Source organism: Oryzias latipes, chromosome 16 (genome assembly GCF_002234675.1).
Source record: "Oryzias latipes chromosome 16, ASM223467v1".
Classification (NCBI taxonomy): Eukaryota; Metazoa; Chordata; class Actinopteri; order Beloniformes; family Adrianichthyidae; genus Oryzias; species Oryzias latipes.
This window is the reverse complement of record NC_019874.2, coordinates 32452678-32468693: the sequence shown is the minus strand read 5'-3', so window position 1 is coordinate 32468693 and position 16016 is coordinate 32452678. Positions and strand designations below refer to the sequence as shown.

At 46.7% G+C, this 16016-nt stretch overlaps 1 protein-coding gene across 4 annotated transcripts; it reads left to right on the top strand.

Moving 5' to 3' along the window:
* The first annotated feature begins 623 nt into the window (after window positions 1-623).
* LOC101167436 (retinol dehydrogenase 12-like) lies at window positions 624-15966 on the top strand. 4 transcript variants are annotated; one of them, XM_020701879.2, is made up of 7 exons: window positions 624-928; window positions 11478-11612; window positions 12693-12884; window positions 14790-14951; window positions 15051-15170; window positions 15262-15466; window positions 15655-15966. In XM_020701879.2, the coding sequence occupies exons 1-7, from the start codon at window positions 823-825 to the stop codon at window positions 15791-15793; spliced, it is 1059 nt and encodes a 352-aa protein (XP_020557538.1). In that variant the 5' UTR covers window positions 624-822; the 3' UTR covers window positions 15794-15966. The 4 variants fall into 4 exon arrangements, with proteins under 4 accessions (XP_020557538.1, XP_020557541.1, XP_011471657.2 ...); XM_011473355.2 differs by lacking the exon at window positions 624-928 and adding an exon at window positions 10512-11257; XM_020701882.2 differs by lacking the exon at window positions 11478-11612.
* Window positions 15967-16016: the final 50 nt, after the last annotated feature.

Sequence of the window (16016 nt, the reverse complement as noted above, 5' to 3'; positions counted from 1 at the left end):
TGCAGCTTCTAATTGGACGGAACCAAGTAATCGTTGTTTGGAGCCTGCGGTTCCACTGAACTGAGCCCACAGACAATTTCATTTCAACAGACAATTCTTCACATTTCAAGGGAAACCGGTTGGTTTTTCCTGCACGCCCCTTTGCGCACGCGCACACGGTTGTAGTACCGGCTATGGCCGCCGGGGGCGATCCTCGCAGCGGCTGGACTCTTTTTGTTTGAGAAACGCGCCTTAACACAGCCGGGGGAACCCGTCCAACCCGCGCGGGAGCGGGGACCAGGAGGAGCCAGGTCAACAGTCACGAAGTGGGTCACTTTTAACCAGAATCCGTTCTGGAATGGGTCAGAACTGGGTTCCCAGCCGCGCCGTGCATTGGGTCTGCCGCGCACCTGAACCGCCCCCCCGGCAGCACCGAGCTCGTGCACGGCAGAGGAGACGTGCCCGCGCGGACGGGCCGAGCAGACTGGACCTACCTGCAGCGGGACGGATTCTGCCGAACGGGTTTTCTGCAACCGCGTTTGGTTCGACATGCAGAGGCGGGCCTTCCTCCTTCTGTGCCCGTCAGAGCTCTGCATTGTCTGGCATGCTCCCTACGTCACTTCCTGCCAGAAAGCGGGCTTGTGTTGTTGTCTGGCTGGGCGGAGCCACTTTAAATGACGTCACGAAATCACCCATATCATAGATTTTTCTAAATTGAGGCTTCGTCCTGGGAGCACGAGGATGGACGCATGACGTCAACAAGACACGCCCCCCAAACGTTTGGACAGAGAGCTGTGTTTACATGCAGGTATCTAGACTGCAGCGGCAGACTCAGCGGTCAGTATGACGTGGCAGCTCCAGATTGGTTCTTACAGCCTCCCCCTCCTCCCGGGCGAAGCACCGCTCCCGTTCCCGCTCTGCTCATCACACTTCCGGTTTCATCTAAACAGTTAAGAGTTCCTTACAGAACATTTTTACTCTCTACAGGTTTTACTGACACATCTTCATCACAGCGTTCTTTACGTTCCTTCATCTTCTTCATGTTCCCAAAGTCCGGCCGGTTGAACAGGAAGTTTCTAACTTGACAAATCAAGACAAAATATTTCTTTGGGAGAAGTTTTTATTCATTATTTTGCTGACAGCTGAGCTGTTTGGCTGCACATCGCCTTCAGCCAACAGTAGCTGGGATAGGCTCCAGCAACCCTGGGACCACAGATGGGACTGGATGGGGACATGGATGGATGATGGAAGGATGGATGGATGGATGATGGAAGGATGGATGGATGGATGGATGATGGACAGACAGATGGATGATGGACGGACAGATGGATGGATGGATGGATGGATGATGGACGGACAGATGGATGGATGATGGACGGACAGATGGATGGATGATGGACGGACAGATGAATGGATGACGGATGGATGGATGGATGATGGACAGACAGATGGATGATGGACGGACAGATGGATGGATGGATGGATGGATGATGGACGGACAGATGGATGGATGATGGATGGATGGATGGATGATGGACAGACAGATGAATGGATGACGGATGGATGGATGATAGTAGTAGTAGTAGTAGTAGTAGTAGTAGTCTTTTTTATTTTGGACTAGTGAAACAAATGTAAAATAACAGAATAAGACAAGAACGAGACAAAACTTACAAAAACAAGAAAAAGACAAGTAAATTATACAAAACAAAACAAAACAAAATGATATAAACACCAGTCCAAAAGGGAGTGAGAAGAAGAAAAATCTTATAAACTCTCACCCCCCTTTACCCTAAGCCCTTACTTTCCCACCATCAGAGTCCAGTGCCCTACCCAAGTGTATATGTACATATATACATGTAATTTTCATTTCCAAACAACATACAAATGAATAACAAAACGTATTGTCAAAGTATGCAGATTTATAAATGCTGACATTCTGTATTTTTTTGTATTTGCACATATTTATCCATGATCATCTTCCTGTATCTATATTTAAATTCTTTTATGTTTGGACATTGTTTCAAGCATTTACTGGTTCTGTTCCACAACTTCACTCCACAAATTGAAACACAGAATCTCTTTTTATTTGTACGTGCTTTATGTATGACAAATGTATCTTTTTCCCTAAAATTGTATTTTTCCTCTTTTGTAATAAATAACCTTTGGATATTTGTGGGTAATAAGTTGTTTTTGGCCTTGAATATTATTTGAGCGGTACAATACTCTACTAGATCGTAAAATTTGAGTAATTTTGATTCTATGAATAATTTATTTGTGTGCTCAAGGTAACTGACTTTGTGTATGATTCGTATTGCTCTCTTCTGAAGTATTGAAAGTGAATGTAACGTTGTTTTATAGTTGTTCCCCCAAACCTCTACACAATAAGAAAAATATGGTAAAACTAATGTACAGTATAACATGTGGAGTGATTTGTGGTCCAGAACCAGTTTAGCTTTATTTAAGACAGAAATACTTCTGGATAGTTTAGCTTGTATGTAGCTAATATGTGCTTTCCAGGTAAGTTTGTCATCAATTATGACCCCAAGAAATTTATTTTCATAAATTCTTTCAAGTTTCACCCCATTTATGTGCATGTCAATGTCAATATTTTTACCCTTATGGTGACCAAATAACATCATTTTTGTTTTACTTAAATTTAGTGAAAGCTTATTTACATCAAACCACAGCTTCAGTTTTTCCATCTCCTTCTTAACAATTTCAATGAGTTGCTGCAAATCATCCCCATCACAAAACACATTTGTATCATCAGCAAATAGAACTAGCCGTAATTTGTTAGAAACCTGAAATAAATCATTTATATATAAAATAAACAATATTGGTCCCAGAACCGACCCCTGAGGGACACCACAAACAATGTCCAAACATTGGGAACAAGCACCATCAACCTTTACAAACTGCTTTCTGTTGCTCAAATAGCTTCTGATCCAGTCTAGCACTAACCCCCTAATGCCATACCGATCCAATTTATGAATTAATATACAGTGGTTAATTGTGTCGAAAGCTTTTTTTAAGTCAATAAATACCCCGATTACATGTTTTTTATTATCAATAGCATTTGTTATATTTTCTATTACATTCATCAGGGCCAGTGATGTTGATCGATTTGACCTGAACCCATACTGTCCTTCGTCCAGTATCTTGTGCTTTTCGATGAAAGAGTTTAATCGGGTTATGAACATTTTTTCCAAAATCTTTGATAACTGCGGTAACATAGAAACTGGCCTATAGTTTGTGAAGTGATGCTTGTTCCCGGTTTTGTACAATGGTATAACTTTTGCAATTTTCATTTGATTAGGAAATGAACCTGTTTGGAATGATAAATTGAAGATATATTCTAACGGTTTCAGAATTCCACTGATTACTGTTTTCACCAAGGCCATATCAATGCCATTAACATCAGTAGAGAGTTTACCCTTCATTCCTCTCACGGTCTTTAATATTTCATTTTCAGTTACTGGGTTAAGAAACATGCTACTGGGATTTCTGTCAATTAACATTTGCACATCCTTTCTAAATGTTCCTGGATCCGGGATTTGCTTTTCTAACTCAGGTCCCACGTTTACAAAGAAATCATTAAATCTTTTAGCAATCTCTTCCCTTTGATCTATTTCTTCACTCTTACTAATAAAATACTTTGGATAGGAGTCTTCCTTGTTACCCTTTCTTAGAATAGTATTAAGTATGCCCCATGTTTTTTTGATATTACTTTTGTTTTCCTCTAAAAGTTTTCCATAATATTCCTTCTTGCATGTTCTTATGATCTGCGTTAGCTTATTTTTGTATTTTTTATATTTAATTTCGGCCTCTTTTGTTCTCTTTTTTAAGTAGTTTTTATAAAGAGTATTCTTTTTCTTACATGCATTCTGCAGTCCTTTTGTAATCCATGGACAATGGAAATACTTAATTTTTTCCTTGAATTTTTTAACTGGACAATGTTTATCATACATCGAACCAAATATCCGCAAAAAATAATCATAAGCCTCATCAACAGTTTCTTTTTGATAAATCACATCCCAATTATGCTCAAGTAGCTCAGTTTTAAATGCATTGATGGAGGTTTCTGTTTTAATTCGTCTGTATCCCATTGAGAAATGCAACTTGTGGTTGACATAACTATTGTCATATACTGTGAAAACTGGAAGATGGTCACTGATTTCATTAATTAGCAACCCATTAACTGTTTTATTTTCAGTGTCATTGGAGAATATGTTATCAATTAATGTTGCACAACTTGCAGTTATCCTACTTGGTTTTGTAATTCTTGGAAATAAGCAAATGCTGTACATGGTGTTAATAAATTCTTCAACTGCTTTAATCTTATGAGGATTTAATAGGTCAATGTTAAAATCCCCACATACAAAAATTACTTTATTTTTATCCACAAACATTTTCTCCATCCAGCCTGTAAACATTTCCATATTTGAGCCTGGTGTTCTGTAAATACAACTAACAACTATATTTTTTTGATTTTCTTGAGAGATTTCGATTGTTAAACATTCAAGCATATTGTCAACAACAGCTGTCATGCTATTCACTACTCTGAAATGCAGAGTTTTATCCACATATAGAGCAACTCCTCCACCACCTTTGTTTAGTCTGTTACAGTATCTGAGTTCATAACCCTCCAAAATAAAGTTTTCAACTCCCTTCTCTGCATTGAACCACGTTTCTGAGATTGCTATCACACTAAAGCGTTGTGGAAAAATTGCACAAGTATTCCTTAATGTTATCAAAATTTGCATACATGCTCCTGCTATTGAAATGAACAAGTGAAAACTTATCTTTACATTTAATGTTGACGTTATAATGCTCTTCAGTGTAATAACTGCAATTATCTGTGATGGCAGAGAAGAAATGGTTGATTGGGTCAATGTCATATTCCATGTCCTGTAAATTGTGATCAATGTAATCCAATGATTCCATCCTTAATTGGTCAGAATAAGAATTTATGTTTTGTGTTCCTGGTGTTGACGGTTGAGGTTGTATTGACATTTGATCTGAGGAAAAGTGTAGTGTAAGTGTATTACCTCAATTTCCAGAAGGCTCATAAATATCAGAAGATATTTAATATTTGTCCAGATCCTTGATGTCCCTAATCAACACCACCTTAGCTTCCTCGGGGCTCCCGTTGAGCTTGATGAACACTTTACAGTTAGTTGTCCAGGTGCTTTGTATTTTTCCTCTTTTCTTTAGGTAACGTGCTTGTTTTGCTATATCAGCATTGTGTTTTGTAAGATGCTCGTTTATATAAACATCTGTTCCTCTCAGCTTTCTGCCCTGTTTCAGCAGAGCAGCCTTTTGCTTTCTATTGACAAACCTCATAACAATGGCTGGTTTATCCTTCACATTTTTCCTAGGCAAAGTATGGCAAGCCTCGATGCCGTCACAGTCCAGCTGGATTCCTTTTTCCCTTAGAAAACCCAAAACTTGTTGCTCCACAGAGCTGATGTCTTGTTCATCTGGCTCTCCGTCTCTGTTGGTGGTCACAGCTCTGGCGTATGATCTGGGTTTGACGCTCAGGCCTGTGATTACCACATCATTCATCCGTGTATACTGTTCAAGCTCCATCACCCTTCTTTCCAGAAAGGCAATCTTCTGGTCCTGCTCTTGCTTCTGGACCCGCCAAACCTTCACCTCCTCAATGAAGTCCAGAATGCCTTTTTGTTGTGACCTGACAGCAGAAATCTCTTCCGCAAGGAAATCTCTCAAAAGATGATGGACAGACAGATGGATGGATGATGGATGGATGGATGGATGATGGACAGACAGATGGATGATGGATGGATGGATGATGGAAGGATGATGGACAGATGGATGGATGATGGACGGACAGATGGATGGATGATGGACGGACAGATGGATGGATGATGGAAGGATGGATGGATGATGGACAGACAGATGGATGGATGATGGATGGATGGATGGATGATGGACAGACAGATGGATGGATGATGGATGGATAGATGATGGATGGATGGATGGATGGATGATGGACAGACAGATGGATGATGGATGGATGGATGATGGAAGGATGATGGACAGATGGATGGATGATGGACGGACAGATGGATGGATGATGGATGGATGATGGACAGACAGATGGATGATGGATGGATGGATGATGGACAGATGGATGGATGATGGACGGACAGATGGATGGATGATGGATGGATGGATGGATGATGGACAGACAGATGGATGGATGATGGACGGACAGACGGATGGGTGATGGACGGACAGATGGATGGATGATGGAAGGATGGATGGATGGATGATGGAAGGATGGATGGATGATGGATAGACAGATGGATGGATGATGGATGGATGGATGGATGATGGACAGACAGATGGATGGATGATGGACGGACAGACGGGTGGGTGATGGACGGACAGATGGATGGATGATGGACGGATGGATGGATGGATGATGGACAGACAGATGGATGGATGATGGACGGACAGACGGGTGGGTGATGGACGGACAGATGGATGGATGATGTAGGAAGGATGGATGGATGATGGACAGTAGGCCTGCACAATATACCGCAAATTTATCGTTATCGCGAAATCAAGCTGTGCAATATGCATACCGCAAAAGACGGCGAGAATCGCAATAAATGGTTACCTTAAATGTGCTAAAACAATGTCATGGCAGCTGGAAATATTGAACAAATGAAATAAATCCCTTTATGCATTTAACCAATCAGAAGGACCCGTTTACGTTTTTGATCAATCAGATGAGCCCTTTTATGTTTGATGTTTGCCTCCTACGTCGACAAGGGTCATTTGTAGTATAACTTTTAAACTGTTGCAGTGAAATGGAAATGACGTTTTTTTTTTTTTTTTTTTGCTATTTGTTTATATACCGCAATTTATATCGTTATCGCAATATTAATTACCAATATCGCATATCGCGAGTTTTCCTCACATCGTGCAGCCCTAATTGACAGACAGATGGATGGATGATGGACGGACAGATGGATGGATGATGGACGGATGGATGGATGATGGACAGACAGATGGATGGATGATGGACGGACAGACGGGTGGGTGATGGACGGACAGATTGATGGATGATGGACGGACAGATGGATGGATGATGGAAGGATGATGGACAGATGGATGGATGATGGACAGACAGATGGATGGATGATGGACGGATGGATGGATGATGGACAGACAGATGGATGGATGATGGAAGGATGATGGACAGATGGATGATGGATAGACAGATGGACGGATGGATGGATGATGGACAGACAGATGGATGGATGATGGACAGACAGATGGATGGATGATGGACGGACAGATTGATGGATGATGGACGGACAGATGGATGGATGATGGACGGACAGATTGATGGATGATGGACGGACAGATGGATGGATGATGGAAGGATGATGGACAGATGGATGGATGATGGACAGACAGATGGATGGATGATGGACGGATGGATGGATGATGGACAGACAGATGGATGGATGATGGAAGGATGATGGACAGATGAATGGATGGATGGATGATGGATAGACAGATGGACGGATGGATGGATGATGGACAGACAGATGGATGGATAATGGACAGACAGATGGATGGATGATGGACGGACAGATTGATGGATGATGGACGGACAGATGGATGGATGATGGACGGATGGATGGATGATGGACAGACAGATGGATGGATGATGGACGGATGGATGGATGATGGACAGGCAGATGGATGGACGATGGATGGATGATGGACGGACAGATGGATGGATGATGGACGGACAGATTGATGGATGATGGACAGAAGGATGGATGGATGATGGACAGATGGATGGATGATGGACAGACAGATGGATGGACGATGGACGGACAGATGGATGGATGATGGACAGAAGGATGGATGGATGATGGACAGATGGATGGATGATGGACAGACAGATGGATGGACGATGGATGGATGATGGACGGACAGATGGATGGATGATGGACGGACAGATTGATGGATGATGGACGGACAGATGGATGGATGATGGACGGACAGATTGATGGATGATGGACGGACAGATGGATGGATGATGGAAGGATGATGGACAGATGGATGGATGATGGACAGACAGATGGATGGATGATGGACGGATGGATGGATGATGGACAGACAGATGGATGGATGATGGAAGGATGATGGACAGATGGATGATGGATAGACAGATGGACGGATGGATGGATGATGGACAGACAGATGGATGGATGATGGACAGACAGATGGATGGATGATGGACGGACAGATTGATGGATGATGGACGGACAGATGGATGGATGATGGACGGACAGATTGATGGATGATGGACGGACAGATGGATGGATGATGGAAGGATGATGGACAGATGGATGGATGATGGACAGACAGATGGATGGATGATGGACGGATGGATGGATGATGGAAGGATGATGGACAGATGAATGGATGGATGGATGGATGATGGATAGACAGATGGACGGATGGATGGATGATGGACAGACAGATGGATGGATAATGGACAGACAGATGGATGGATGATGGACGGACAGATTGATGGATGATGGACGGACAGATGGATGGATGATGGACGGATGGATGGATGATGGACAGACAGATGGATGGATGATGGACAGGCAGATGGATGGACGATGGATGGATGATGGACGGACAGATGGATGGATGATGGACGGACAGATTGATGGATGATGGACAGAAGGATGGATGGATGATGGACAGATGGATGGATGATGGACAGACAGATGGATGGACGATGGACGGACAGATGGATGGATGATGGACAGAAGGATGGATGATGGACAGACAGATGGATGGACGATGGATGGATGATGGACGGACAGATGGATGGATGATGGACGGACAGATTGATGGATGATGGACAGAAGGATGGATGGATGATGGACAGATGGATGGATGATGGACGGACAGATGGATGGATGATGGATGGATGATGGACGGACAGATGGATGGATGATGGACAGTATTATCTGAGCTTCTTCATCCATTAAATCATCTTCAAATGGACACGCCATGCTGCTTTACCTCTCTGAAAACAAACTAACCTTCAACTAAACCTGCTCCAGATCAGGGGGGTATTCCAGGAAGCATGTTTAAACTACCCTGACTTTAACCCTGAACTCTGGCTGAAATCCACCTGAACTTGCTTACTCTGGGTATGTCGGTTCCAAAAGACCGGGTATGAGTTAGTGTAATTGCGCTCGACTTGGTAACCCTGGGTTAATGCACGTTCACGGAAGGTACATAAAGACATTCTCAATAGATCGCCGATTTCCGGAGTCACCATGGAAACGCGTGGAGAACCAAAGAGAGCGCAATACTTTAGTGAGACGGAGTCTGAGATTTTAATGACGGCGTATGAAGATTATACGTCCATCAAAAAAGTAACACAGCTGCATCGTCAGAAGAAATAGTTTCTGCTTGTAGTAGAAGAACAGACAAAGTAAACGCACAAGTTTCTGATCTTATTTCCAGTTTCCTTGTGACGCATATATATATATATATATATATATAACTTATCCAATTTTGCCACCTTAAATGAAATACTTCTATTGGTAACAAGTAATTGAGTTAAATTTATTCAACCTAATTTATTACATCTATAAAACTCAATAATTGTTTCTACAACTCAAATTTATGTATTTATCAAACTAAATGTCATATTACTCCAATTCAATTAATAATTTTTCCATCTTAATTAATTATATTTCTTGATCTCTCATATGTCTAAGTATGAGCCGTCAGATATACTCATTTTTATAACAATAAAAAGAACGAGGAAAAAATGCACGTTGCGCACAAATTCATTAAAGAATTGTCCGTCTTAGTCATCATCCTAATAATCGGTAGGGGTGCTATATAAACTCATCATCCTCTCCTTCACTGCAGAAGGTGCAGAGACATAAGCATAGTAGGACAAAATAACTCGGCAAAACACGGTGAAACACACTAAAACAGCTAAACAACTAAACACATTTTATAAAAACCCCAAACTTAAACCCAAATCCGTCCAGACAGGCAAAGGGAATGGTATCCCACAATCCCTTGCGGTGCCGATCTAACAGCAGCACCAAAGTCACACCTACTTAATTGAATTAATTTGAATGAAAGTAAAATAACTGTCTGATAAATACGGGTTATTTTTAAACTGACTTAACAAACAAATAATTTATCTTAACTGAAGCAAATAACTTAGTTAGATCAAAGTGAAAAAGTTGAATTTTCCCAACATCCATATGTGGTCTTCTCACCCTCTCACTGTGGAAAAAGTATTATCTAAGCTTCTTCATCCACTAAATCATCTTCAAATGGACACGCCATGCTGCTTCACCTCTCTGTAAACAAACTAACCTTCAACTAAACTTGCTCCCGACCAGGTTATGTTCAGAGCATGAGTTGCTATGGCAACTTGAACTACCCTGAAACATACCTCCATTTCTGGAACAGAAAGCTGAGGTTATCCTTTTCATTAGCCTCAAACTTACCGTGTTAACTAGCATTACCTGCTTTCTGGAATAACCCCCTGGATAGAGGCGGGGTTAACCCAGACAGCTCAGCAGCCTATAACAGCATCTCAAACACACAACAGACGTACCGCTGAACTATTATATTTCTGCACTGTAGAGGAATCTGGAGAGACGCACACATGAACCGAGAGAACATGAAAGAACGCCAGTGGGATTTGAACCTTCTTTTGCTAACCACTACACCACCATGTAGCCCTGCTGAAACTCCCATTAATCACATGTCAATCAAATTGATTAGCAGAGTTTCTCAGAGTTCCCTCTGGCTATCAACAACCAAAATGAGGAACCCAGCAGTTCCTGGTTCCCAAACCCAGAACCTCCATCTTTCAGACCAAAGTCCCTGAAAGTGTTGGAACGTCTGCCCTGTTAGGAGCTGCTGCCCCCGGTGGGGGCTTAGGGTTCCTTACAGTGTCAGTTCTGGTCCAGTGGACCGGGTGGAGGTAAAGGTCTGCTCTCTGACTGCAGCTAATCCAGAACAAGCCTGTGCTGCATAATCTGGTCTAATCCAGTAATCTGTCCCTCCCCCACGGTGCCGGTCTCAGACCTCAGTCAGCTCTGACCTGCAGGGATGGAGGGTGCCGCTCTGGGGGAGTTCCTGGTTGTGCCGTGGCCCGGTACCGCAGACTGGACTGTCTGGGAGGGTCTTTGGATGAAGTGTGGAGCAGCACTTGGGTTCTCTCTGATCTGTAGGTTCTGGTTGTTTTTCAGGTTCTGGTTGTCCCGACTGAAACTATGATTTCCACTTTTGACCCAAGATCTTATCCAAGTTAGAGGACTGGAACAAGACCGTGGAGATGTGTTGATGCAGATCTTGATCCCGACTACGGCTGACGTGGATCACAGCTTTGCCATCAAGAAAATGGGGTTTGCTGTCAGATTAACGTCAGGACCGTCTCTCTGCTGCAGGCGTGGCGGCGCTCAGAAGGTGGATAGGGGGAGGTGTTTGTCGCTGCACCATCCGTCTGGATGGAAAGACGGTTCTGGTGACAGGGGCAAACAGTGGCATTGGGAAGGAGACCAGCAGGGATCTGGCGCGCAGAGGTTAGTCCGCCGGTCCAAACGCGCGGTTTATCCGTTTACGATCTCACAACGATCGTCTTTGGTCTCGAGGAACAGAAATGTTGTATAAGTGAAAAATGGCAGATTTAGTGTTTTGGTTTTAATCAAACGATTCAAATAAGAAAAAAGTGAATCCAAGTGAGAGGATTTGATCAACAAAGTCACGTTTTCCACGTTCAGACGACTCTGACGAAGACGGAAGACATCCGTGGAAAGATGTCAGGTATGTGGAAGAAACCGTGTCTGATAAGAGAAGAACTTCAGAACATCCAATAATAGTACTGGATTAGATTGATCTCAAATGTCTTCCAGTGTGTCCATCATTCATTCATTTTTGGTGATGGTCACCACAGCTGCCCCGGGGCAGACTGGCAGTTCCCGCCTACGGCCCCTCTGACATCACCGGGACATTCATACTCAGTCACACACCAGTGGAGCCGCGCTGGAGGCAGGGAGGGGGAAGTGTCTTGCCCAAAAACACAAAGACAGTTGACTGGGGTGATCGAACCACCAACCTTTTCGATCATTGGACGACCCGCTCACCCACAGCCGTCCATAATGTTGATGCTGAGGTTCGACCAAACCGTTTGGGCTGAAGTGTCTCTCATGATGCTGACCTGACGGGGTGGGAGGTCAAACATTGTGCGCCCCCCCCCCCCTCCCCACCTCAGCACCAACTCCCCCTGACCTCACAGACCCTCTGGGCCGTCGGTTTGCCGGGCTGAGCGGGATGGGGGGCCGCTCTCTGTCTGTGGACGGCAAAAGAAAGCCAAACGTCAGAGAAGCTGCTCTGGTTCTGGATCGGAAGAAACGGTCGTGGCGTGTCAGACGGACAGGAAAAGGTTTGCTGTGGGGTCAGACTTGGGACCTGTATGTGGTCCAAACCTGCTCTGGACTGGAATCCTTGCAGTTTCAGAACCGAGCCGTTGGTCCTCGTGGGGAGACCCAGATTCCCGGGATCTCCTTGGGCGTCTGAAGCCGCTGTACTCAGATCTGTTCAGACCTTCAGGGTTCCCTCCCCATCGTGGTCAGACTGTGAGGTGTGTTTGTTCTGCTGAGCAGGGGCCCGGGTGGTCATGGCGTGCCGGGACCTGAGTCGGGCGGTGCAAGCAGCAGAAGAGATCAGGAAGTCCACAGGAAACGGGAATGTGGTCGTCAGGCACCTGGACCTGGCGTCGCTGTACTCTGTCAGAACCTTTGCCAAAGAGTTTCTGGACACCGAGGATAGACTGGACATCCTCATCAACAACGCAGGTGAGAACACATGTGAGCCCACCTGTCTGCCCACCTGTCTGCCCACTTGTGAGCCCACCTGTCAGCCCACCTGTCTGCCCACCAGTCTGCCCACTTGTGAGCCCACTTGTGAACCCACCTGTGAGCCCACTTGTGAGCCTACCTGTCTGCCCACATGTGAGCCCACCTGTCAGCCCACCAGTCTGCCCACCTGTGAGCCCACCTGTGAGCCCACTTGTGAACCCACCTGTGAGCCCACTTGTGAGCCTACCTGTCTGCCCACACGTGAGCCCACCTGTCAGCCCACCAGTCTGCCCACCTGTGAGCTCACTTGTGAGCCTACCTGTCTGCCCACTTGTGAGCCCACTTGTGAGCCCACCTGTCAGCCCACTTGTGAGCCCACCTGTCAGCCTACCTGTGAGCCCATCTGTCTTCCCACCTGTCAGCCCATCTGTCTTCCCACCAGTCTGCCCACATGTGAACCCACTTGTGAGCCCACTTGTGAACCCACCTGTGAGCCCACTTGTGAGCCTACCTGTCTGCCCACATGTGAGCCCACCTGTCAGCCTACCTGTGAGCCCACCAGTCTGCCCACCTGTGAGCCCACTTGTGAACCCACCTGTGAGCCCACTTGTGAGCCTACCTCTCTGCCCACATGTGAGCCCACCTGTCAGCCTACCTGTGAGCCCACCAGTCTGCCCACCTGTGAACCCACTTGTGAGCCCACTTGTGAACCCACCTGTGAGCCCACTTGTGAGCCTACCTGTCAGCCCACCAGTCTGCCCACCTGTGAGCCCACCTGTGAGCCCACTTGTGAGCCTACCTGTCTGCCCACATGTGAGCCCACCTGTCAGCCCACCAGTCTGCCCACCTGTGAGCCCACTTGTGAACCCACCTGTGAGCCCACCTGTGAGCTCACTTATGAGCCTACCTGTCTGCCCACTTGTGAGCCCACTTGTGAGCCCACCTGTCAGCCCACTTGTGAGCCCACTTGTGAGCCCACTTGTGAGCCCACCTGTGAGCCTACCTGTCTGCCCACATGTGAGCCCACCTGTCAGCCCACCAGTCTGCCCACATGTGAGCCCACTTGTGAGCCCACTTGTGAGCCCACCTGTGAGCTCACTTATGAGCCTACCTGTCTGCCCACTTGTGAGCCCACTTGTGAGCCCACCTGTCAGCCCACTTGTGAGCCCACCTGTCAGCCTACCTGTGAGCCCATCTGTCTTCCCACCAGTCTGCCCACATGTGAGCCCACTTGTGAGCCCACTTGTGAACCCACCTGTGAGCCCACTTGTGAGCCTACCTGTCTGCCCACATGTGAGCCCACCTGTCAGCCTACCTGTGAGCCCACCAGTCTGCCCACCTGTCTGCCCACTAATGAGCCCACTTGTGAGCCCACCTGTCAGCCTACCTGTGAGCCCACCAGTCTGCCCACCTGTCTGCCCACTAATGAGCCCACTTGTGAGCCCACCTGTCAGCCTACCTGTGAGCCCATCTGTCTTCCCACCAGTCTGCCCACATGTGAGCCCACTTGTGAACCCACCTGTGAGCCCACTTGTGAGCCTACCTGTCTGCCCACCTGTGAGCCCACTTGTGAACCCAGCTGTGAGCCCACTTGTGAGCCTACCTGTCTGCCCACATGTGAGCCCACCTGTCAGCCTACCTGTGAGCCCACCAGTCTGCCCACTAATGAGCCCACTTGTGAGCCCACCTGTCAGCCTACCTGTGAGCCCACCTGTCAGCCCACCAGTCTGCCCACCTGTGAGCTCACTAATGAGCCCACTTGTGAGCCCACCAGTCTGCCCACCTGTGAGCTCACTAATGAGCCCACTTGTGAGCCCACCTGTCAGCCTACCTGTGATTCCATCTGTCTTCCCACCTGTCAGCCCTCCACGGGCCCCAGATTGAGTCTGCAGCTGTTTGCAGGAGTCATGATGTGTCCAAAACGGCTGACGGAGGATGGGTTCGAAACGCAGCTGGCTGTCAATCACCTGGGTCACTTTCTGCTGACCAATCTGCTGCTGCCGAAATTGAGAAGCTCCTCCCCCAGCCGCGTGGTCAATGTATCATCCATTGCCCACAGGGGGGGTAAGACTGCTGACATCTCACCCAATCCTTCCAGAGCATCTGGGACATCTGTGTCCTGGTCCAGGTTCTGGAGCTAAAGGCCGCCTCTTTCATCCTCAGGTCGCATCGACTTTGACGACCTTTTCTTCAGCCGGCGGCCGTATGGCGCTCTGGAGAGTTACAGGCAGAGCAAGCTGGCCAACATCCTGTTCACTCGGGATCTGGCACGCCGGCTCAAAGGTAAGAACCAGCAGAACCCAGAGGTCCTGGTTCCTCCAGAACCAGCTGTGTCAGAACCCAACTGCACCTGCTGTCTTCACCTGTTCTCCAGGCTCAGGTGTATCGGCCTTCTGTCTCCACCCGGGCGTCATCCGCACCGAGCTGGGTCGTCATGTGGAGAGCTGGTTCCCCCTGCTGGGGGCGCTGCTGAGGCTCCCCGCCCTGCTGCTCATGAAGACGCCATGGCAGGGCTGCCAGACCACCCTGTTCTGTGCCGTGACCCCGGGTCTGGAGGATCGGTCCGGATGCTACTTCAGGTATTTCAGACCCACCTTTGAACTGTTGTGGGTTTTCTGGGGTGGGGGGCAGGATATTTAGTGGTTTTGGGTGGAACATCTTCTTACCCAAATGAGTCAGATGGTTTTGTTCAGGTGAGGCTGTCAGCATCAGGTGTGGCGTTCAAAGAGGTACAAATTCTCTCAGGTCAACCTCTGTGTGTCTGCAGTGACTGTGAGGAGAGGGAGGCGGCCCCAGAGGGGCGGGACGACGAGGCGGCGAGGAGGCTGTGGGACGCCAGCGCCCGGCTGGTCCGACTAGGAGACATTTCCAGCGTCAGTCAGGACCAGACAGAGTCACACAGGTGAAGCTTTGGATGGAAGCAGCTCGGCTTCACCGTCCAGGAGTCACTTTCCCGCCACGTTCCCACGGTTCTCCTGATGCGGTTCCAGCAGAAGACGCCGTCTTTGTTCTCGGGTGGACTCCTCCTTCCAAGATCAAAAGAGTCTTTTTGAAATGGAATAAAAAAATTCACAACAAACCGAAGAGAAATCAAACAGACTTGAAGAAAAGTAGAGAGCAGACAGCTCT